The sequence below is a fragment of the Typopeltis vanoorti genome, chromosome 3 (assembly GCF_054136105.1).
Source record: "Typopeltis vanoorti isolate ZY-2024b chromosome 3, IOZ_Tvanoo_1.0, whole genome shotgun sequence".
NCBI classification, from domain to species: Eukaryota; Metazoa; Arthropoda; class Arachnida; order Uropygi; family Thelyphonidae; genus Typopeltis; species Typopeltis vanoorti.
The window spans coordinates 113,051,195-113,076,760 of record NC_143551.1 but is presented as its reverse complement, the minus strand read 5'-3'; the positions used below and the strand labels follow the sequence as shown (position 1 = coordinate 113,076,760).

The 25,566-nt window shown below is 36.6% G+C and overlaps 2 protein-coding genes across 2 annotated transcripts in view; one reads left to right on the top strand and one right to left on the bottom strand.

Annotated features, from left to right (window-relative positions):
* LOC150108476 (uncharacterized) overlaps window positions 1–25,566 on the bottom strand; it is a 314,028-nt gene that overhangs the window by 165,240 nt on the left and 123,222 nt on the right. The gene's annotated exons all lie outside the window — the stretch shown is intronic.
* LOC150108477 (RNA polymerase-associated protein RTF1 homolog) lies at window positions 5,653–7,666 on the top strand. The gene is given in 6 exon segments (XM_090415360.1): window positions 5,653–5,988; window positions 5,990–6,425; window positions 6,428–6,848; window positions 6,850–6,897; window positions 6,899–7,161; window positions 7,164–7,666. Coding segments are annotated over 6 exon segments (2,007 nt in total).

Genomic DNA, 25,566 nt, shown 5'->3' with positions numbered 1-25,566 from the left:
TTTTCAAATTACAAATATCTCTGAATTCAGGAGAGTGGAAAAAACGTTTGTAAGTCATATAGGCCTAACATGACCTGACAACAATATCTTACACGCTATTTTGGATCGTCCTCTCTGAGACCAGCGGGGTTAATGTTTGCATTGAACGATCGCTGATGGTGCTTACAAGTGTTACATTTATAATAATTACAAGAAATTCCATTACTGTTGAGTAACGATATTTACTAAGTTAATTACTTAAGAAATGATTATTTACTTTATTGCAATTATCGGTGGGTACAAGAGGCTCGTGCAATGCGAAATTATCGGGATAAAATTGCCACAAGTGGAGCATAAACTAATTTAATATCTAATGCAAATATCACATCTGCAGTTTCGCTAGTTATGATATGGCATTCTTAAGGTAATACAGCTAAGCTCAGATAGCGATAAGTGACAGTGATTATGCGCAGGTCAACTTCCCTGGGATTTTCAGTGTGCCAGGACGACAGCAGTATGTTTTATTATTCCCACATATGAACTTTACAATACAATTTTAGAATATTTTAACTGAAAAAAAAATATATGAGTTCACTATTTTTATAATTAATTGAACATTATCGTATTATTCTTAATCAAGATGTGGACATGAAAAATTTTGGATGTGACCTTTGGTTAATGCGATCCTTATGATTTCCTTGATGAGCTTTACAAGCTATCTACGATATCTACAACAGGAAGGAGGGCTTGCTCATTGCAAATTTTAAGTAAATCAAAGTCTGGGAGAACATGAGGCCATAAACTCCTGCGTGCATGCTTACCAAATGCTTGGCAATAGAAGTGAAATAAACATGACATTAATAAACATATTAAATCCGTTTATTTTAAAAACACCTGACATGATTTTCAACTAGCAAACCAAAGAGCGGCGAATAAGTTTTGATAACAAGTCATTAAAACTAAAAACCTTCCGGTGAATGACACTTGTACTCATAAGGTATCATTGCTCTGGAATTGCAACCACAGCCTTACATGAGGGCATTCACACGAAACAAACTGTTTTTATGCAGATTGAAGGGAATTTTCTTGACACTTACAAATAATATTTGCAGGAAGATTTTTGAGCAAAACGTTTGGATACGCTGATGAACATTTATGCGTTTGACTACATAGTTCCGAAGCCTTTTAGAGGTAAATCTAACAATCTGTCTCAGAATAGACTCTCACCGTGACAGAAAATCGTCATTTTTTTTCCATTCCGAGTCACAATTAAAAAGAAATTATTGTCATGTAAAGAAGAGTAGGTTTAAATAGTGATCATTATGGACAGAATAATTTTCAGAACTCTTGAAGCCGAGCAAGTTAAAATTTCCTCTTTCAGTTTATCGCAATAAACCTGTCAAGGGTTTTTAACATTTATTACAATTTTGACAGATGCATTCAAATAAAATATGTGCATTCGTGGAGCTTTACTTTCTTGTGGATCATTCATCCATTAAGCATATGTAATTACAATCTTGTGGCCTTGCATAAAAACAACCACAAAGAAATCAGCTTATTTGCTTACATCCATTTACAAGCGTTTCTCTACCTGCCTATATCAAGTGTTAGGAAACACGTGGGTTCCAATCTCGTCTAGAACACTGAGGACTTTTCACCTAAAGTGAGTTCGCTGGTCTAAAATTGAAGTAGAAGTCTTTTTCCTTCACCAAACATCGCATAAAACAGACAAACCAATTACACAACACATGCAGCTAATCGATAATCGGCCTCATAGCTTTAGTTATTTTGACCTTAATCTAGCTGTTTCTGCATCTCTCAGAAATCCAATCGAACAGACCTACATTCAATGGTCTAGATGCAGTCGAATGTTGGACTTATTAAAGAGGAACAATAATTTTCTTATTTATGCTCGTCAGTGATCTTTAACACAGCAATTATCATTACATTGTCTTTACTGTACTCATAATATGTTGTTTCCCCTCAACCTCAAATTTTTGCCTTTCTAATATCAACACGAAAAACAAACATCCCTAGTTTGTCTTTTCGACCTTCCCTGAAACGCAGTTTCAACCAGCGTTATGCATGAAATCTGTTCATTCTAAAATGTGAACCTTCCATTTTAAACTGGCATCCATTCTGTTCTTTTGTTTACACTATCACTTTATTCAAGAGTCATCCCAAAGTGATAGTGACTTAACCATAATATTTCTCTTCCAACCAACCCCAATATCTTTAATATAGGAATTAATAGCAGTGCCTCAAGGACACGTCCCTGTAGCACCATGCTTGTCAGTCTTATTTTCTTTGAGCTGTTCCTCTGTACAACACTGCTCATCAATATTTGTAGGTCATCCTCGTATACAAACAATATTGTATTCGCTGAAAGGCCTTGGCACAGTGCAGCAACATCACTCTGTACATTCAGCTCAGTTTAAACTACAAATTAGGGCCAAAATAGCCTTTTTTTTGTCAGTCCCATTCCACGAGAGATTACAAACCTATAATACAACAGTATTGTGTGTGTGAAGTGATATGAAGGAATCTTGATTCTTAAACATTTAAAAGTCATACTTCTTGTACTCCTTGAGGGGGGGGGGGCTATTTTGAATTATATATATATATATATATATATATATATATATATATATGGATTAACCAGTAACTTCTCTCAACGCCCATGAAGATACCAATGTGAAAAGCGTAATGTGCTGTAATAAACTGTAGGAACGTATACGCATATAAAAACTATACTTTTCGCCTCTCTAATATCAACACGAAAAACCAAGATCCCTAGCTTGTCTTCTCGACCTTCCCTGAAACACAGTCCGAACCAGCGCGATGCTGGTTGAAACTGCGTTTGAAAAAACTATACAACAAACTCACACTGTTGCTTCCAAACGAATGATTAGTCATCCCTACTGATAACTGTCACAGCTTTACTGATTAAAGCTAAAATATTACAGGGTATAGTTATAATCGCCTTGAAATAGGGGCGCCAACATCGTAAAAAAAAATGATAATAATAATAGTATTAAAGAGGACCAGAGAGTCGAAGCTTTAGTGGTAAGAGCAGTGCTCCCCAAAATGCTCTATACGCACTTTTTTTTGCAATAACTATAAACTGCTTTTAACAATAAAGATGCCTGTCTTGTCTTACAATGCATTGATAAAACTGGACTAGGGGCACCACATATCCTCTAGCCGGCACTATATATTTCTGGATTATCAACTTCATCGCAGTAATCGAGATGAGTATTAAAAAAATGACAAGCATGAGTTTCCAACTGCTGGAATGTATACGTTTTATCAAATATGCTTTAATAGCACAAATTTTTGAGTGCGAGAACGTTCTACAGGGGAAAACCGGTCGTTATAATTTTTACGGGATCTCTCTCCTGAACTGTGATATTTTCCTGAAGTTTCCTGATTCTTTAAGATCATCATACATGCGTGATAATGTAAAAATTTAAGTCTGACTTTATATGGATTAGATTTTAAATAGGACACTATATAATAATAATGGATTCTTTTTCTAATCTCTTTCAATACTACGGCGGTCTGCAATTATTTCTTTACTATTAACTTCTAATGTCTTAAGAGTCATTATTATCACGTGTTAACGAATAAAAAATAGGCTATACAAATGAATTGAGCTACACTATCTTCACCGAGCTGTTTTAACATTTGAAATAAGATTTAAGCGGATATATTCGATATCCATTATGATATAAAGATTAAAAATTCTGCTAATAATGGAATCACCTGTTCACTACATCTTGGAAATGTTATCCCATCGACTGACCGCACTTTTGATACACAAAACTATGTCTAAGCACAAACTTCCTTCGAATCTGATGTAAATATTTCTTTTCCTTGGTATCTCTTTCCTCTCAGTTCCAAAGTTTACATAAAAATGAATCATTTGTTGACAGTAACTGAAATATGGTTATTATCCGCTTTCTCTTCACGTTATAACCTGGGTCACTTGCTGACGTTACCTTAACTAGAATATTTAACTTCTCTAAGGTTCAGACAATAAACATATCGTTTCCATAGCGACGATGACATTTGGAACATGACCAGTCATGGGGAAGAAGGTTACTTTACAAACCCTCCGATGGAGGCAAATAAACTTACAAGTATCGCATTAAAAGAGAGAATTTAATAAACGCCATTACTGTTTAGGCAGTGGCCTGGCTTGCGGCTACCACATGGCCTACCTCTGATTGGCATGGACCGCATTAATAACCTCAGACCAGGGAGCACAGCTAGCAGACATCGTCAAGATGCTGACTGTCAGAAGTGCTATCCCGTTGCTAGGAAGAGGAAGGGGGGGGGTTCGCGTGTGATATAATGCAGCAGTCCTCACGGCCAATAATAAACCTGTCACTTCGGATCAACACAAGAAAGTGACACGCGCACGTGGCACGCTCTGCATAAAATCTCCGGCACCGCGTGCTGAATGAGATTGACAGGTGCATCCGAATACGTTTCGGAGGAACCAATTTAATGAGGAAAAAGTGTCTTATATTTCGATCGCAACTGTTTCTTTGTGAAGCTTACATTTCTATCAGCATCATGTCTTCAGAAAAATATTCAGCGACCTTTTCCTTAAAAATAAATAAACAATGAAAGCGGTTATTTCAAATATATCGAAAATGAAATATTCGAGCTCGGAATATATATATATACTGTATATCAATACGTAGACGACACAGCGCTACTAGCAATCTACACAGACATCCACACAGCCTTCCTTCAAAAGTACAAGACCTAAACGAAATCACAACTTATTTCTACCAAAATTCAATTATAATCAATAGTATACTTAAACGTAGATGCTAAATATATATAATCCGAGAATCATGCGACCCGTATTAAAATGTTTTTCTTTTACCGAATTACAGGTACATTTTATTTTTATTTTTGCACAATTTCCAGGTAAAGTAGTTTATGGTGTTGCTAACATTACCGCGAACGTAGGGAAAGAATCGTTGGGTGATAACAGCGACTATTACACTAATTAATTATCATCAATATACCGTTATCGTGACTACATATCCCACTTTTTATAAACCCGCATGGAAAAACCTCGGGTCCGAGATTACATACAATAGCCGCTAGTCATGGCTATCATCTCTCAAAATGAGAAGTGTGTTAGTGATAATTTTTAATACTGTTTTCTTTTCTTTCTTTCATTTTTTTTAGAAATTGTGCGGTAGCTTTATCTCTTCTGTTTCTCTCCTATGAATTTTTATTTCAAAATGAACAGAATGAAGTGCATGTCAAAGCACGCAAAAGGACTGTAGAAGAGAAGAAGGATAAAGTAGATAAAAAAGCACAAGCCATAAAAGAAATCAAAGAAGTGAATATATCCCATTTTTCATTAACCGGAATAATAACTCTCTGGTCCGAGATTACATGCCATAGCCGCTGGGTCATGACTATCATGTCTCAATATAAAATACAAGTGGGCAAGTAATAACACGGCGTTTTTACTGAGAAAGTTTTTTCTAAGTGTTTTTATTTCTTAATTAAGCCTGTTGCAAATAGCAGTGACTGAAAACTTAAGGAAAGGATAAACGTTTGAGAATTCTCTTATTGTGTGTTTTGATTCTTATTCTTAAAATAGAAGTGCATTGTTGCATAGTTGATTGCTTCATACAGAAAATGGTGAAAAGGAAGAATAATAGAATAGTTATTGATTGGAGTAGTGATAATAGCAACAGCCCTGAAAACGTAGATGCAGAACTGTTGTCATTGGCAAAGAGAAAGAGAACAGATTCAGAAAGCAAAAAGGCAGACCTTACAAAACCCGAAGTGAAAAGTCGCCAGCCAGATTCTGAATCAGAAACTTCAGAGAGTGACGATGACTGGTCTGTGGACAGAAAAGGGACGAAAAACAAAAAGAATAAACAAGATAAAGCTAAGGGAAGTAAAAAAAAAAAAAAACGCAGCAAGGCTCTTCACAGAGCTGTGAAGAAAGCGAACATGTATCCTGTTGAGTTATAAACTCAAAGACGGGAGCGGTTCGGATTCTGCAAGTGGTTCAACTCCAAATTCAGAAAGTGGCGATTCGTCTGTTGAAGAGGAATTTAGTGATGGATATGATGAAAATCTTATGGGTGATGCCGAAGATCAAGCAAGATTGACACGGATGACTGAAAGAGAAAGAGAACAAGTGCTATTTAATCGATTTGAAAAACGTGAAATACTAAAAACTAGGTTTGAAATAGAAAATGGGTTGCGTCTTGCCAAAAAAAAGGAACAGAAGCGTAAAGCAAAGAAAGATGACCTGAAGCAAAAGAATGAAATGCGTGTCAAAGCACGCAGAAGGACTGTAGAAGAGAAGAAGGATAAAGTAGATAAAAAAGCACAAGCCATAAAAGACTTAAAAGCTGAAAAAGAGAAAAAGAAAATGCAGGCAGAGCTGCAGCAACAGAAAATGATCAGGATCAGCAAAAAGATGATGAAGAACCCCAACAAACAGTGAAAAACTTAAAAGCAAGTGATATTTATTCAGATGATGGTAGTGGCTCAAATCGGGATGATCGGAGTAAAGTTTCGTACCATTCTCGAAGTGAAGATGAAGAAAAAACCTCAAAAAAGCCGCAATTTGTGACTACAAGAGAGCAGCTTGGTCAAATTAGATTGTCAAGACACAAATTGGAAAGATGGGTTCATGCTCCATTTTTTAATAAGACTATTACAGGTTGCTTTGTTAGGATTGGAATTGGAACAAATAATGACAAGCTTGTATATAGAGTTGCTGAGATTACTGACATTGTTGAAACAGGGAAAATCTATCAACTTGGTCAGACGAGGACAAACAAAGGATTAAAATTAAAGCATGGCGGTCAGGAACGTATTTCGTTTAGAGTTTGTTTCAAATCAAGACTTTACCGATACAGAATTCTAAGTGGAAAGAAACGATGATGTTAGATTCTGTCAGCTTGCCAACTTTAGAAGATGTTAGTCGAAAGCTAAGAGACATCCCGAATGCTTTGAACTACGAATATAAAGATGATGATATTGAAATCATTGTAAAAGAGAAAGGGCGATTCAAAACACATCCCCACAATTATGCCATGCGGAAAACCCACTTAATGAAAATGAAAGAGATGGCAGAGCAAAATAATAATGAAGAAGAAGCTCAAAAATTGTCAGCTGAATTGGAAAAACTGAAGAAAGAGCCAAAGAATTAGATAAGCTACGAACAAGTAGTATTAGTGCAATTAGCTACATTAATGAAAGAAACAGACAGCGGAATATTCTTGAAGCTGAAAAAGCTATCATTGAAGAAGCAAAATTAAATAACAATAAGTATACTGCAGGCCCATTTACAAGAAGACGATGCGCACCCACTTTAATTACTAACGCCCGTAATTCTTCTATCAGCGCAGATATTTTGAGGAAATTAGAAGAGCAGAGGAAAAGAGATGAAGATAATAAGAAACGAGAATTAGAGGAGGATGCTAACGAAAAAGAAGCTGAAAATGAAAAGAAAATAGGTCCAAAACAAAAGAATCATCCAGAAGAAGAAGAAGACTTATTCTCTGTTCATAATGTTGACATCAAAATTGATTTAGAGGAGCCATTCATACCTCCTGTATCTGTAGCTTCTCGTCCTTCAGCTGCAATCAGAGACAAGGCATCAAGACGATCACTAACTCTTGAAGAATAAAAAAAAAAAGAAGGGACTTATTTGAGAGAATTAAAAGAGAAACTGTTGCTTTTAATATTCCTGAATCAGCTGTTGTAAGGTAAGCTTTCATTGTCCATTTCCATAACTACCCAATGCTGAGCATTAACAGTAGCACCTTTTGGTGACTCCAAATGCTAATATAACACTGATGGTTTACATTACTTATTAATGGACTATTTATATACTGGTTGGACAATACTTAGCTTTAAATTTTACTTTAGAATCAGGTACAAATGTAATTGCCATGACTGTCGGGAAGATGGTACTATGTTGCCTAAATAAATGTTAAAACGTTTCCTTTTTTGCTGAATTTACACTTTTTTTCAAAAAAAATAGCTACAGAAATATTAATCTAGAAATTTCTGACCATTATTATATTAAAGAACGTAACGTTTGAATAATAAGATTTTTATTTGTTTCAGTTGCGTTATACAAGTGTTCTATAGCAACATTATTATCTTTGACGGATTCATTTTCTTCAGTTATTGGACAGAGTGTTTCAGCAAATAAGTTTAGAAATTTGGAGAAGTGTCCTGAACACGTGGGTTATAATTAAATTCAGGTCACTTTATTGTAGCCTGTAATTTATTGTAGTTTTTATGTGCTGTCTTTGCATGTTGTAAATATTGCTCAGTCAATGCATTTTGTAATAAACTGATTGTTGAATATGAAGTTAGTGTTAGATATATGCAAGGAGAATTATATTCAGGACAGGAAGAATGGCAGCAATTCAGATACAGCCCAACACTGCCTTTTATGCTTTGTCAAGTAGTAAATAACTTTACTGGATTGAGTTTAATCAAGCTTAATGCCAGTTAAAAGCGATTTGGATTAGTTGTGGAGATGTAATTTAAAGTTCAAAATTAGAAGGTGGTATTCAAATTGAATTGTAAATTTAGCATAAGGTTTCCTGCCTTCACATGTATTCAGAATTAATATCCAGGCCATCATAATTTAACCACACTGTTTTTCTTTGCTACAGACCTTAAATGTGATGATGTATAGCACCAATTGCATTAAAAAAAATAATAAATTTGTTGTTATTTGGGGACCCAGTACTTTTATATTGTTTTGTTTCTTTTTATTGAAATTAAGTCTTGCCTTATTAATGTATTATTTAGAATATGAACTAATAAAGTAAAATCTGTTTTTTTTTATTTTTGAATTAAATTAAAGCGATATGTATTTTATTAAATGCCATGTAAAAATTTAAACCTGCAAATTAAATCTAAATATCCATTTTAGACATGCGATTATCTTTTCAGGTTTATTTTTTAAAAGCGTTTTTTTAAAAAAACATGCATTGATGAAGTAAGTCAGTACAACATAAACTCTACCACAACTCCCAAACAAGAGAAGAAAAACTCAACAATTCACTAACGCAGTCATGCATTGACCGTATCACGTTGATACGGGCGCATCCAGAGGAGGGATCCTGGCAACCCAATAAAAAGGGGAGAAATCACTAGAAAAAATTCCAAAAATCTTTTCCTAATTAAAATTCATTTTTTTTATTTATGTTGTGTCGTGTCTTCTATTTCTATACTACTTATGAATTAGATGTCACATAAGATGGGAATCACGTCCGCTGTTAACACAATGCGAACGAAGAAGAACGAGCGGACCGAGCACTACTTAGTTTTCCCGAGCCGGGACAAAGGAGATCACGAGTATCATGTATTGGTGATCGCTGCAGATGCTCAGTCATTGGTAGTATGCGATGCGCAGTGTGTGTATTCTCAACTCGCCCCCTGCAAGATTAAATCCCGAGTGCGCCACTGCTTCCATCAACGAATATATGGCATCATTAATTACCACCAAAATCGCTGACCACTACATTGTCTCAGCTTCGTTTCATTACGCCACCTCTCCCCAACACCACAAATCTCCATCATAAACAGCATTGTCGACAACTTTATAAAAATAATACAGACTGGAATTGCCTACTCAAAATAAATGATCCTGTAACTTTATACGAGAACTTCCTACACAAACCTATTTACAAACATTGTACAAAAACACAAGAAATCAACTAACCACAGAAATTCGTGGAGAAAAAAGATACTACTACTTTAAAAAATTAATGGAATATAATAACAAAATGAAGTAATATGAACTACACTTAACAAATTACTAAATTGAATAAAGAAAGCTTCAGCACAAGATTTTATCGCAGAAAGATACAGAAAGTACAGATCGCAGAAAGTCTGGATATGAATCAAGAGGAACTAGCAGACTTATTCAAGCACGTCATAACAAACAATACCACACAACTTAAAAAGGATAATTTACTAACGATCAAAAAATTACCAAACAAAGTCAATAGCAAACTATGTATTTTCCACCTGTAACAAAACAGGAACTGAAGGAAGCACTCTTACAGCTAAAACCTAAAACCAAAGCCACTTCTGGAACAGACAAAATAAGACACAGACCGTTCAACACACAGTAAATAAATAAATCCAATAATTTTGAAACTCGTGAACATAATATTCGACAGTGGTACTATTTGACAATAATTAAAAACTGCGATAATTACGCCATTTACAAACATGGCAAAAGGAATCATACACAGAAGTATTAGTACGCCCACAGATACGAGACACTTCTGCGCATGTCAAAAGAAGGAGAATCCATTCCGATAACAGGGTAATCAATCCGTATTGTGGGATGAGTGTTTATTATTACATGGCTGAAAATTAATTTCTCTTTTATGATCATTGTAGTTTTTAAAGTGGTAACTATTTTGCTTGTATAACAGTTGGAAAATTTTACGTATAAAGCACGCGATTTCGCTGTTGGTGACTAATTCGTACATCGTCTTATTTCTTTCTCCTCTTCAACATGAATTGACTCTTCTTGGCACCGAACCGACGACATCTCTCGTATCTGTGGTCGTACTTTACATACAATAGCTATCCTACTAATTCTTTACAAAATTCTCGAAAAAAATAACGGATACTGGACTACAGAACTATTTACAGAAGCACAACATTATCTCACAATAGTAATTGGCTACCGGCGGACATTGAACTGCCCACTCAGTCTCCAAAAGCTAGATAAGGTTTAAAGGCTTCCCCTGCTCCCTATAAGAAAATAAAAGGCATTAGCTTATTATTCTATTTATTACTAATACGGTTTCCATAAAACAAAAAAGCACCATAATCTTCTTAGAAGACATCGTCGACCCCATAATCAAAGCCCTCGATAAAAACAAGTACGCGGGACTTAACCAAAGCTTTTGACACATTTGAATAGGACATATTGTTGACAGAACTATACACAATCGAATAAGAGGAACACCGCATACATACCTGGTTCAGAAACTCTCTCTCAAACAGAACACAAGTGACAAAAATAGGTATGCATTACCGCCTGGCAATGCAAATAAAACACGGTATCTCACAAGGAGCATATTATCACTTACTCTGTTCAACATATACATTAACGACGTTCACAACCTGACCATACGAAGTCAAATACAGTGTGTGTGTGTGTGTGTGTGTGTGTGTGTGTGTGTGTGTGTGTGTGTATATATATATATATATATATGCATACTAGGGGCTCCGCTTAGGCGCCCACCCGCCCGTGTTATGGACTGGTAGGTCGGTTCTCCTTGAATTCCGATGACTCGAATTTTGAAGACTCGACACTCAGGGTAGCCCCTGAGTTTCAAATAACTTGACAAAAACGTTACAACCTACTTCCGTTTCAAGCCGACGTCACATCCGTTTCCAATTTCAGCTTATCATTTTATAGTATAGAGTAGGTATACAAGGATAACCAAGACGCTATACTCGATCAAAGCGACCATATCTTTCTTATTTAACTTTACCAACCAGAAACATTATGTACAAGCAGGGCAGCTAGCTGGTTGATTTCAAAGATTTCCAAACATAATACTCAAGACTCGTTTTCGGAGTTTATTTCTACATTTGTTCTGGAATTGATGTCCCTCTCTTTCTTTCCACACACAAAGAGAGAGAGAGAAAAATGGAGATCTCGAAGAATATTTTCTTCTTTCTTACATTACATCTACTTCCTTTGGAAGTCTTTCCAACTCTGTCCTCCCCAAAGATTACAACCCTCAGATGTTCAAAGAAAATGTGAACAGACTTCCTCCTCTCTTTTATTCCTTCCGCCCACACATAGCACTAATGTGCTGTAGGTCTTGCGGCCTATCGTGTGTGAAATCAGATTATATATATGCGTGCGAGTGTTTGTTTCTTCCTTCTGAAAACAGTCTCGCTTTAGCAAAGCAAATGGCTTTGCCCTCGCTATACTACCCCAAATATAATGGGTTTATTAATTTATTTTTATTCATTTAAGAGACCCGTCTCAGTGGTGCAGTCAATAAATATATCATTCATTTGGAAAAACTTGTGTTCAAATCCTGTCAACAATAGCAAAGAGTTTTTTCTAGGCCTAAATGGGATCGAAATAAGTTATCCAAACTACAGTACCATTTTTTAAATTGAAATCTTTTTTCCTCCTCCTTGTTAAGCAGAGTATTGTATTTTTCAGACGATAAGACGCACCCCAAATTTATGAGACAATTTTTAGAAAAAAAAATTATTATATAAAAATATTCACAAACCCTAAATTCCATTTATTCTTACCATTATTCTCGTTACTGTCACTTTTCGTACTATTGTCTGAATTGTTGTTATCACTCTCTTCAAAAACTAAGTCATCTTCGGTACCATCCATCGCATTGCTTGTGCCGCATTTTTTTAAAAGACTTAATAATCGTCTTGTCCGTTCAAAACCGCATACGCTCTCCCACGAACTACTTTGACGCCGGTCAAGTTTTCGTATGTAAATCGGGGATTCCTACATACAAAATATGTGAAGTAAAAAAAAAGAAAGAATGAATCTGAACGAGTCTCAGGCAGTTTTAATTTAATAAAGTGATATATAGAAGATTTAGAGATCACAACAGCTTAGCATAGACGGTCAGCTATCACAGAACAACGTGGGTGAATTCAAATTTGCAGTAGCTTGTTTTAAAGCAGTCTTACAAAAAAAAAAAAAAAAAAAAAATCTGATGTTTTGCTTTTAACTGGTGATGGCATAAATCTTCCATCTGACCTTAAAACAATCGCAACTTGCAACAACAGTTTTAACCATTTCGATTTACTGATTGACTAATTCCAGAGAGACACAAATTCTCCTGTTGGCACAACTACGAGACATTCATAGCTCGTGACCGTCTCATAGCAGCACGCGGCACCTCACTGTCTGTCAGCGGAATCGCAGTGCTTTCAACAGTTCTATGAAGCAGTGTAAAGCTACGGCATCCAAGTAGCAGCGCTTTAACGGCTATTAAGACACAGGCTGGTAAAGACACTTTAAGTACACCCCTGGAGTTTATTCCATTAAAACTGGTCTCCGAACACATTGCAGCGGCGATCCTCTGAAAGCTCCAAGTGTCCCTGCAGGTTTCATCATTTCACGCTTTCGTAAAGCTACCACAGTCTCACTACAATTAATGTCAGACAAAAGTAGTGCTCTTTTCCTAGAAGAAACAAACCAGTTCTTAATGTAAAAAGAGTTTGCTTTTTTTTTTTTTATCTCACGTATTTTTTTTAACCTCAGTTCCTTTCGCTAGCCATTTAATTAGTGAGATTGCGAATTAGTTCGCATTCTTTCCTCTTGCAATTAAAAATCTATGCGCTTCAATTGTGGTATTTAACTGTAAATTCAAGTGTTGTCTTTTACATTTCAAATAATCAAATTTGCGTGAACGTGTAGCTGCCTTAAGACTCCAGAAACTCTACGGCAGTGTTTCTCAAAGTGTGGTACGCGGACCCCCGGAGGTTCGCGATAGGTCTTCAGGGGGTCCGTGGCAATTTTCGGCTATGCATCATTAACGCATTGAATAAAATTTAAGTTTGAGATCGGAAGACGTTCCTATTGTATCACTGAATAAGGTACAGAGACGTTTGCAGGCTGTGTAATATGTTTTTCAGCAGACAGTGCAATTAGAGACAACTGGCACTAACTAATGAATCGTATGACCCCCTCCTACATAAAATGCTGTATAGTAGACAATCAAAACCATATGGTGCACCGGCAACATATGGTTTTGTTTGAGTGAACGTGTTAAAACTAAGAAATATATAGTGAATGTGTTTCAGATATTATATAAGGAATTCGATTGAAGAGAATTAGCATTTCAACTGAACTGTCGGCTTGCCTTTGTCAATTAGTAGCGCGATCTTTTGTTAATACCTCACCAATCATATGAACGTCTTCATCTCTACTGGCCTACAATTGCTGTCTGTTTCGAGTTCTGCTTTCACTAGCCATTTGTTGAAGGACTGTTCGTTAAATTTAAGTTTGAGATCGTGAGACGTTAAATACGGTAATTTTTTTTAGCTTTCAAATTCTTAAGTATGGATCACTGGTTAAAGACTGGATTTTTAAAATGCGCAAAAGAGAGGAACATAGTAGATACAAGTAGCTGTCAGCAACAAGAAAATGTTGATATTGTATCTGGATCAAAGGAAATTGATAAGTGTGTGTCGTCTGACATCTCTAAAGAACCAACTTGGAAGAAGATGAGAAAACTTCGTAAGTACGATGTAAATTACTTGAAACGTGGATTTTCATGGACGGGAAATGAAGAGGAACCTATTCCATTATGTGTAATTTGCGGTGAAACTTTAAAAAAGGAAAGCATGAAACCATGTAATTTAAATCGTCATTTTGAATCGAAACATAATGAATGCAAGGACAAACCTGTCGAATTTTTTCAAAATAAACTAAAAAATTTAAAAGAATCTCAAAAAGTGATGTCGATCGTGCCAGGAAGTGAAAACATGAAGGCTTTAGAAGCTTCATATCGCGTGTCGCTATTAATAGCAAAAGGTGGTGCGGCGGAAACAATTGGTGAAACTTTGGTCAAGCCTGCAGCAAAAATAATAGCGGAAATTATGATCGGAGATAATGCAAAAAGATCTTTTGATCGGATTTGCCTTTCAAATAGTACCGTTCATCGAAGAATCACTGAAATGGCTGAAAATATAAAACAAACATTGTTATCCGATATACGTAAGAGTCGTTATATGCGTTGCAGGTAGATGAATCCACCGACATTACAAATTTTGCAAATCTTCTAGTGTTCGTTAGTACGAAAAAAATCAAAAAATTCATGACGACCTTTTATATTGCCAACCCTTGCCAGAACATACAACAGAAGAAGAAATATTCAACAGTATAAATACCTTTATGAATCAAAACAAGCTTGATTGGAAAAGATGTGTTGGAATAAGCACGGACGGAGCGAAATCCATGGTCGGATCTAAAAAAGGGCTTGTTTCAAGGATTCAAGCTGTTGCACCAAATGCAAAGTCGACACACTACTGCATACACAGGGAGGCTTTGGCTACACATATGATGTCTACAGACCTAAGAAAAGTTCTTGATGAAGCTGTAAAAATCATAAATTATATTAAAGGCCGTCCTCTAAACGCCAGACATTTCTCTCAACTTTGCAAAGAAATGGGAAGCAACTATACACAACTTCTTTTCCATACCGATGTTCGTTGGCTTTCTTGTGGAAAAGCTCTTACTCGTTTATTTGAACTTCGGAATGAACTACAAGTTTTTCTTGATGAAAAGTTTGAATTGAAAAATAATTTACATAATTGGAAATGGCTCAGTCAATTAGCATACCTGGCAGATATATTTACTGTATTAAATAGTCTTAATTTATCTTTACAAGGCAAGGAAATTTCTATATTTCATGTCCAAGATAAAGTGAACGCCACGTTGGCAAAAATGAAATTATGGCAAAAGCGGGTTGGTAATGGAGAATTTGACGCATTTTCATCGCTTGAACAAATTGATGATGAACAAAATGAACAAATTGATGATGATGTGAAAATTACTATCATGCAGCATTTGAAAATCTTACAAATGAATCTAGAAAAGTATTTCCCTGATTTGGACATTAATATTGAGTGGATAAGATACCCTTTCAATAAAAACAAATTTATGCCAAACGGTCTATCGTCAATAGAAGAACAACTTTTAGAACTAGCTTCTAATGGTTTCCTAAAAAACAAATACAACGAGAATACGTTATCATCATTTTGGCTACAAATACAGAATGAATTTCCTGAATTAACAGATAAAGCTCTAAGGTTCATTTTTCTATTTCCAAGTTCATATCTGTGCGAAGTTGGATTTTCGGCCCTTGTAGATATTAAGACGAAGAAGAGGAATCGCATTATAGATGTCGAACCGCATCTGAGATTGAAATTAACAACTATAGAGCCAAATTTTGCTGAAATTTTATCTCACCATAAACAATTTCACTCCTCTCATTGATGATAAATTATTTCAAGTAAGTAAAACTTTATAGTAAAGTTTGTTCTATTAAAAATAAATCATATATTTTTGTTTACATCTATCCCAATGGCTTTAACAGGCCTTTAAGGCCCACAACCTTCCAAGCATGCTTGGATTTCGTAACCGAAATACGAGGATAGAATGGTCACTCCTATGCCTCAAGGTATTCTTGCCTGTATCCGTGTGTGTTCACGGGGCCGGTTTGCCTGCTTGCGGGATGAAAAACACCAGATAAACTGGCGGGAAAAACCCTACTGCCCGCGCCCAAGACCGGCTAACTTGGCTATGGCTGAGGAAGATCCTTCAGCTCCTCACGTCTTCGACGGGAATCGAACCTAGGACACTCCTTCCCCAGACATATGGTTGCGAAGCGCAAAGCCACTAGGCTAACGGCGCGGACTTTTTGTTTACATGAACATATAAATTCAAAAAAAATCAGCTAACGCCTTTTTTATTCCCGTATATACGGGAGTAGGCGAGGCCATTTAGCCCTATCTAACTTTTGGAGACTGAGTGGGCAGTTCAATCTCCACTGGTACCCAATCAGAGACAGATGGCCCAAGGCTATCACTAATTTAGCGGTACGCAGTGAAGAGAGACGGCTCAAATGTGCCGCCATCTCGTGGTCTCTAACCCTAACACAATATATTTAATGTCTGAAATAATGTGGGTTCTACGGTCGATTTTCTTGAGTTTACAGGACGAAAAACCCGAGTTTCCGGGAGGAAAAACCTGCTTGCCCGTGCCAGAGATCGACTAACTCGGGAACCGGTCGAAAAAAGGCTTAGAAAAATTTCTTCTAGTCGCCGACTAGACTCGAAACCAAGACTTCCTTCGTGCGGCCTAGCGCGGTGGTGTGCAAACGCCACATCCACTGAGCTACACAGGCTACTAAAACACAATGGCAGTAAATTCAAATAAAAGATATTTAATTTTTTAATATTTTAAATTAATTTATTACTTTCAATTAATTTATTCGTTTTAATTAATTAATTAGGGGGTACTTAGTAATAATGAAAATTTAAGAAGGGGTCCGCGGATATCAGAAGTTTGAGAAACACTGCTCTACGGCAATTCCAGTAATCTACAACTTTGATTACGAACAGCATGTAATGAATGCCAGTAGGCATTCTGTATATTAATTAGCATTTAGTGAAGTACTGTTCATGAGCTTTGTATACATACCGACTTGCAGAGCCCCTAAATTACACATGAGATCTAAAGCGGTGAATAATATATGCTGTATTGCTCTGATCACACTGATGCTGCTTCATTCTCGCGATGGCCAATCAGTGATTAGAGTAAACAGAAGCAAGAGATCCCCCCCCCCTCTCTACCAACAGTCACTTTGGTTATCTAACAACACACACAGTGAAGGCTGTCAAACATTTCAGCACATCTAAACAAGCTCATCGGTCGAATCCCAGTTAAAACAATACCAAGCTACGATGCATTTATGAAAATTAATAAATGTTAGCCTTTAAGCTATTCTGCGTTTATTATAGTTGCCACTTTACCCGTTCGAGTCAATTTACCATTTAGACCACTAACTTTGTTTATTTAAATACCTACGTCTTTCTGTTTCATCCCCATGATTTCTTCGTTCTGAATGCTAAACATCAGTGGCCTTGTACGTTGTGCTTTATTTATAGTGCCACAACTTGCTTTCAACCGTCTATGACAATTAATTAGCCTTCAAATACGAATGCTTTTAGGCCATGTTAGGACATTGCAGTTATCCTAATACATTTTCTCTTAGGCCTTTTAAATCCTGTTGGTATTTGAATAAAACAGTTACTTTTCTGGTAATAGAAGATCAACAAAATCACGTGACAGCATCACTGAGCACATACGAAAATATCAACCGCTAGTAGAGACATCTGTAAATCACTTATTTCATTTCTTTGCACTTGAATGAGGACCGAAGAAATTTTAAAATATGTGCGGTATGAAAAAAATTCACTTCTTTGTCTGAATTGGAAAAATGAAAACAGAAAGACGTACGGATGGAAAGGATTGTTTTATATTTAAAATAGCATTAGTTAATGGATGCACTAAAAACCTTTATTTAAAAAATAAGACAAACATTGCTTCACCCCTAGAGAATGAGGTGGGCAATTGCCATTAAATTGTCGCCTATGTCTGACTAATGACACAGGTCTATAATAAAAAATAAAAAAAATTGAATGGAGTTTGCATGTAAATAACTTACGATGAATGCACTCGCTACGCTGATTAATTTTTTTTTTGGGGGGGGGGGGATGAACAGTTATGGATTTTTTTTTTTTTTTTTTTTTAACAGAACAAAACTATCACAGTTAAATATGTTATCTAGAATATTTACACAAGCTCTTGAGGATACAATATACTAATAAAAATTTAAAACGCATTAAAACAAAGATGATATACTCATCACTCACTAGCAACGTTCTGGCCATCGATATACTGTGTAGTCTAAATCAGCGTTTTCCAAACTATGTTCCGTGAAAAATTATCAAAATTAATATGAGCCTGGAATGGTTTCAAATGCTGCGACAAGTTCAAACATGTTTGAAAATCAGGCGCTCATCGCTTTGCGTGTGATTGTGCTATTAAGCCAGCGTGCGCTGGCCTTGACTCAGCCGCCAGCGGTTGTCCACACCTCAGAGCGCGAGTGAAGTACGGAGGTATCTATTCTAGGAAACGTGCGGTCACAACAAGGTCAATACGATGCGGCCCGGCACGCCTGTAGTGTGCGCTGTCGTATCTTTGCGATGCGATACAGCCTGCTGCTGGGCGATAGTCTGCGCTTAGCTTTACATTGAATATGAGACCGATGATACTCGATTCTAACCAAGGTGTTCCGTTAAAATTTCAGGATTTGTGAAGTGTTCCGTCGTAGGAAAATTTTGAAAAATCCTGGTCTAAATCATGACTATATCGTGTATAGTCGCGCCACCTATCGTTTTCAGTGTTTCGCAAACAATACAATTAGACTTATTTTGTCAGTCTGTTCGTAAGAGAGAGAGATATTTCGCAAAAACTGTCGAGTTATTTCAATTTTTGTTTCGATTGGACAAAACGTATCGAATTTGTAAATTGTAATAACTCAACTTGACTCGACTGAATTTAGATGAAATTTGAAAATTAGGATGCATACATAAAGATATTCAAATGGTTTAATTTTAACTTCAATGGGATCTTTTTTATTTGCAAAATTTAGAAAGACGATTTGAACTGAAAGTAACTCTTCTAGATTGAACGAACTATTAATATCAGTAATTAATAAGAGCCGGTGAAAGTAACAGCCAGAAGAGTTCCTTCTTTCCTGGTTTACGCTTATGCGTAGACCGATGCTTCACCGTGTAGATGTTCGAAACTAAATCTGAAGGAATAGGGTGATTAATCTTTATTCCTGAAGTCTCCTATCGCTATATGTTGGTATATTCTTAAGGCCTGTTTAGAGGGACAAAGAACCCTCCCTTCCCCCCCCCCCCAAGTTTCCGAGAGGAAAACAACTTTACCTCCACATGAGACCGGCTAACTCACAATTTGATTGAAAATAGCCGATAAAGGTTCCTCATGTGATAGAACTGATTCGAGAACCCAAGTCATTCCAATCAAAGGACTCGCCTAAACCATTTGAGCTACGGAAGTTCTAGTCAATGTTATCAGCAATAGTTAGATGATGGAGTAATAATAAAATTTAGTGTTTAAAATCTCAAATAAAATTTATCACATAATTTAAGTTTTGTTTTAATTGAACTATTTGAATAATAAAAGTAGGCAAAAATATGCTCAATTACCCAAAGCAGATCAGTGTTTGATAAATATGTTATAACTTTTGATGTACACAGTTAGATTTATGTATTTATTTTTATTTTATTTTACAAAAAAAAGTCCTAACACGCCATAGAGCTCTTTGAGTAAGGTAAATTTGCGATTGGAATCATGATTGTCCGCGAAAACAAAGATAATGATGACAACCGAAAATTCACTCTGAACGATTCCAAAACTGTAGAGTACGTGACGAACTACAAGTGCTCTCCAATCCCAATTTATTTCGTAATATAAGTATATTGTAGTGTTACAGTATTCGTTGTTTGTTGAACCACTCCTAAGTTCGGGACTGTTTATGATTTTTTTTTGTTATAATTCTGTTTTTATGAGAAAATGGTTCTATTAATAATTCCTCCCTAGTCTGACGAAATTCAGTACGAGTAATATTAAGTTTAATTTTAATGTGGTCAGTTTGCCTGTTTTGCTTGATGAAAAACCCAGTTTTTCAGAAGGAAAGGCCCTCCACCTCCGTAGAAGAATCTATTAAATGATAGGTCACTTCGTGTTTAATTCACTTAAACTATTAAATGACAGCTAAACATTTTTAGATCCTAATGAAGAGGATGAGGAATGGAAAAGCGGTGGGCCCCGACAGAATTCCAGTGGAGGCATGGAAGGCACTGGGGGAAGAGGGAATTGACCTGCTGTGGGACCTATTCATGAAAGTTTGCCAACAGGAAAATATACCCGAGGAATGGAGGGAGAGTACTCTTGTTCCCATCTACAAGGGTAAAGGGGATGCACAAGACTGTAAAAATTACAGAGGAATAAAGTTGATGTCCCACACAATGAAGATCCTAGAAAGGGTTCTTGATGGTAGATTGAGGGAGGAGGTGGAGATTGCAAAGGAACAATTTGGCTTCATGCCTGGTAGATCAACAACAGATGCTATCTTTGGGTTACGACAGATGATGGAAAATTATCGAGAGAAACAAAGGGAGCTACATCTGGTATTTATTGATCTGGAGAAAGCATACGATAGAGTGCCAAGGCAAGAAGTCTGGAGGTGTCTGAGGGAGAAGAAGGTGCCGGAGAAATATGTCAGGTTGGTGCGGGAAATGTACAGAAATGTGAAGACAAGTGTTCGGACCTGTTTGGGACAGACAGAAAGTTTTCAAGTAACAGTTGGCTTGCATCAAGGGTCAGCATTAAGTCCGTTTCTGTTTAATATTGTGATGGAGGTGGTAACAGAGGAGGTGAGAGAAGATGCACCTTGGACAATGTTGTATGCAGATGACATCTTGCTGTGTGTAGATTCAAGAGAAGAAGCGGAAACTAAACTGGAAAGATGGAGAAAAGTACTGGAAGAGAGAGGTATGAGACTGAGCAGAAGTAAGACAGAGTATATGTGTTGCGCAGTGGGCGGTGGCCAGGAGACAGACCTGGAAGGAAATGTCATCAGGAAGGTGAGAGACTTTAGATACTTAGGTTCGACAGTGGAAGAAGATGGAGGAGGTGAGAAGGAAGTGGGATGCAGGATACAAGCAGGTTGGAGGAACTGGAGGGAGATGGCTGGAGTGTTATGTGATAAGAGGGTGCCGATCAATCTGAAAGGCAAAATTTATAGGACAGTAGTGAGGCCAGCTATGACATATGCTATAGAAACTGTGGCCCTGAGGAAAAATAACATTAGCAGGATGGAAGTAGCAGAGATGAGAATGCTTAGGTGGATGCGCGGTGTGACCAGAAAGGATCATCTGAGAAATGACTATGTCAGGGGAACAGTGAAAGTTACGAACTTAGGAGCGAAAATACAGAAGGCAAGGTTGAGATGGTTTGGTCATGTGATGAGGAGGGAGGACGAATATGTGGGAAGAAGGGTCATGCAGATGGATGTGCAAGGAAGGCGGAAGCGTGGGCGGCCAAAGAAGAGATGGAGGGAGCTGGTAGAAGAGGACTTGAAGATGAAGAACTTGGATGTGGTGACAGCCCAAGACAGGAAGGTGTGGAGGAGACTCATAAGAAACAGTGACCCCACTTAAGTGGGAGAAGCTGCAGAAGAAGAAGAAGAAGAATAACTGCGTCGTCTTGTGTAATGTAAAGGAAATCTATATAATACCGTTGTCTGTCTGTGACTACAGGAGATTCTATATTATGAACTATTTATCTGATTTTTTTTACTGATCATAATAAAAAAATTGATTTTTTTTTCTCTTCAAGCATATAAATATATGAAGTCGTTGATAGGAGCTTCAAAATAGAAAAATAACAATCCAACAATAAAAAGAAAATATGTGTTTTTAATAATTTATTGAAAAAGAAACAATTAACTGGAAAATCGGCTCTGGAAAATTACTGGCCAAGAAATATCGTCTTCTTTACACTTCAGAAAGTGCAATGACATTGAAACATTGCAGTAGCGGACATCTACGAGATGATAACAGCATTTAGATTTAAGACCAGGGAAAAGGAATGGACACTTATCCTATAAAAATATCAGCCGCATGTTGTCAACGGCTCAAAATGGGTCCATTCACACTCGCAAAACGCGATCGCTTGGCCGGCAGTATTACTCTCCATCAATTTTTCAAAAACGACCAGACGGCTGGCTACGGCTGCTCTGTTATCGGTATAACAAACCAAACGCTCCCACAAATTTCAAAAATTCCCTCAAGAGGCGGAGGGCTAACGACGTTTCGTGGGCATGACTGTCATAAAATTATTTTTGTTGTTGGAAACAGTTTAGTTTCATCAACAAATTTGGAATTTATGTAACTGAAAATAAAATATAAGAATCATACATTTTTATGATAAAACTTAAGTGATGAAAGACAAAATAATATTTCCATCAAACCGTTTACGATAATTCAGCGCTAAAATCCTAATAAATGAAGGTGGGCTAAGAGCACATACGCCATCTGAAGCCATTTTCCATTACCGCTGAAATTTGTCGTCAAATATAGAAATTTGATGACAATTTTCAAAATGAATTTTGTATTACGTTCTAATATTTTTGTATTAATATATTTTGTATTAATACGTTCGAATATTTTGTATTACGTTCTAAGGAGATTTCAGAATTTGCTATCCTATCGCAGTACTCTAGATTTCCTTCTTTTTTGACCACACACACACACACACACACACACACACACACACACACACACACACACACACACACACACATATACCGCCCTACAAATAGGTGAAAGAGGCATATCAGCTCCTCCGGAGAATCTTCCGAAAATATAAATATAAATAAATTTATGACATAAATTTATTTATATTAATTTATTTATATATTTAAATCTCACGGAATTTCTTCATACAGGGTGTCAACTCTATTTACTGATCTCGCTTTTCATGATGCCTCTGATGACACTGAACTTGTTCACTCGTATCCGGTTGCGATCGCCCATCAGTGATATTCAGTTGATGTCAGACACAACGATATCAGAATTATATGTTGAAAGATACTTTTTGTTGTTCGTTCGACACATTCCATTTCACTTGTAATTAATATTGATACTAATTAACAACAACAAAAAAAAAACAGCTGGGTTTGCTCTATTTAGTAATCTTTCCAAGTTTTTTCGTTTTTAATGACAACAGTTACAATATTTTCATGTAATTCTTAGAAGTAGCGCATCCAATAGGATAGGTTTTATCCAAAAATTATTTCGACTGCTTTGCACTTTACTCCCGTAAATATCGCCAATCAGTGATAGTCAGCTGTGTACACAGCTGACTATCACTGATTAGCAATCGCAACCAGATACTAGTGAACAAGCTCAGTGTCATCGTATTCCCGATAACAAAGAAATGGAGAAAGGTCATGTGACTCACACATCTGCAGCGCACAAAAACCGGTTATGTGAATGGTCATTTTTATCTTCGCTTGCGACATTTTATAGCACTCGTAAGAAATGACCGAAGACAGACCAATTGCACTCCAGAAATTTCTTAAAGGAGGCACAAATTTGGTCTGTTATCCTAGACGGGATCAGGCTTCTGTTACACAACGAAATGATGACGCTGGGGACCAGCGAAAGTGTTTCGTCCCTTTATCTATAGCAGGAGGAGCAAGATTTATGGGCGTAATTGTTCACTAAGCTTATAAAACACCTCATAAAAGCTAAAGCAACAGAGGAAAATAATGGAGCAAGTTGGCTTCCTTGTGCTATTGCGCGACGGTCATCTGAATATTAATATCGTCCCCACAGCCACAAGGCTAACATCACACACGCAATAAACTTTATCCTTTTTAACAGAGGGCACGGAAGAATCTTGCACGCAAGCAGTTAGCACTAATTTCGGTAGGGACCGTTTCACGACAAAAGAATTAAAATCCACTATCGCCACACAAAATGGCGTTTCTCTAGCACATAAAACACGAGTAAAAGTCCTCCTCGATTCCCAGAGACAAAAGAGGGCGCTACAAAGGGCTTACACAAGACGATAACGGCAACGCAGTCGCGACTGGAGCTGGAATTTTTACGGTACCCTGTTCGTCTCATAAAAACGGAAAGAATGGATCCCATCCCGATGCGAAAAGAAGCGGTCTGACGTTGATAAGTCATTAATTGAACCCTGCATAAATTAGCCGTAATGGAGCCAAATTGCATAAGAAATGGGAGAAAAGATTAAGGAGGTGATTTTGAAGAATAAAATCCTCTCAGTATTCTAACAAGAAAAAAAGCCCTAGAGGGGGGGGGAGTAATGAACCTCTTACTTCTGACGGGATTTTCAGGTGGCTCAGACACAAACGCAAGTACGCTTAGTTTAAATTCCACCGAGATTTCCGTTAATAATATTAAACCAATAAAGATAATCTAGAACTCCACGAAACTGAATCACATTCGGGTATAAAACGAAGATTCTGAGGTTTACTGCGTTAAAGCGAAATTGCAATCAATGCCAGCCAATAAGCCGTTTTAACGGTTATCAGTATGCAGGGGTTTGACGATGAACTGTAGAATGTTTCCATAATCGCAATGAAAAACATCGCATTTTTACACACTTACATTTTTACCCCTTCCTCCCTACAGAATTTATTTAGAATCGTTTTCACTCAACTTCGTTTGTGCGTCTTTACTATTGCTGAACTATGTTTTACAACAGAGTCGCCACTTTTTCCATAGCGCCTTATTTTGAATTATTTTCCTATTTATTCATTCAGCCACGATTTAAAAACTAATTTTGGGGGTAGAACAACAGAGAAATTTAGGTAAAATGAGCTGACAACTAGTATGACTCTTAGAAAGCGAATATCTATTCTCTAGACTCAATATTGCTCATCTTTTTTAGAATAAAAGTTTAAATAAGAAAACTTAGCTCGTACCTCTTGAATGATGAGTAACCAAAAAAAGGACAAATCAAATATAGGATATGAACAATCCTTTTTGAATTTATAAACAAAAGTGGAATCTTTTAAACTAAAATTTGAACGAATAAAATCTTTTCAACATATGGAGAATATCCGGAGAATCAGAATATCACCTTCAAAATCATTTTACTAATCTAAAAGGCTTATCCGGAGAATCAGAATTTCTCTGGATAATCCTTTAGATTAGGAAGGTAATTTTATTACCCCAGTCCTCCTGGACAGTAGCTTTTGTAAGTTATAAAAGATCTTCAAGATTAAAAAGAAAATGTAGCTTATATTTGGGAGAAGATAGGAGATTCTCTGTTGTTAGTTGCTCGGAAATGTTCAGCGAAAGAAATATTTTAAGAAATAAAATGAGGAATCAGGATTGTTTAAG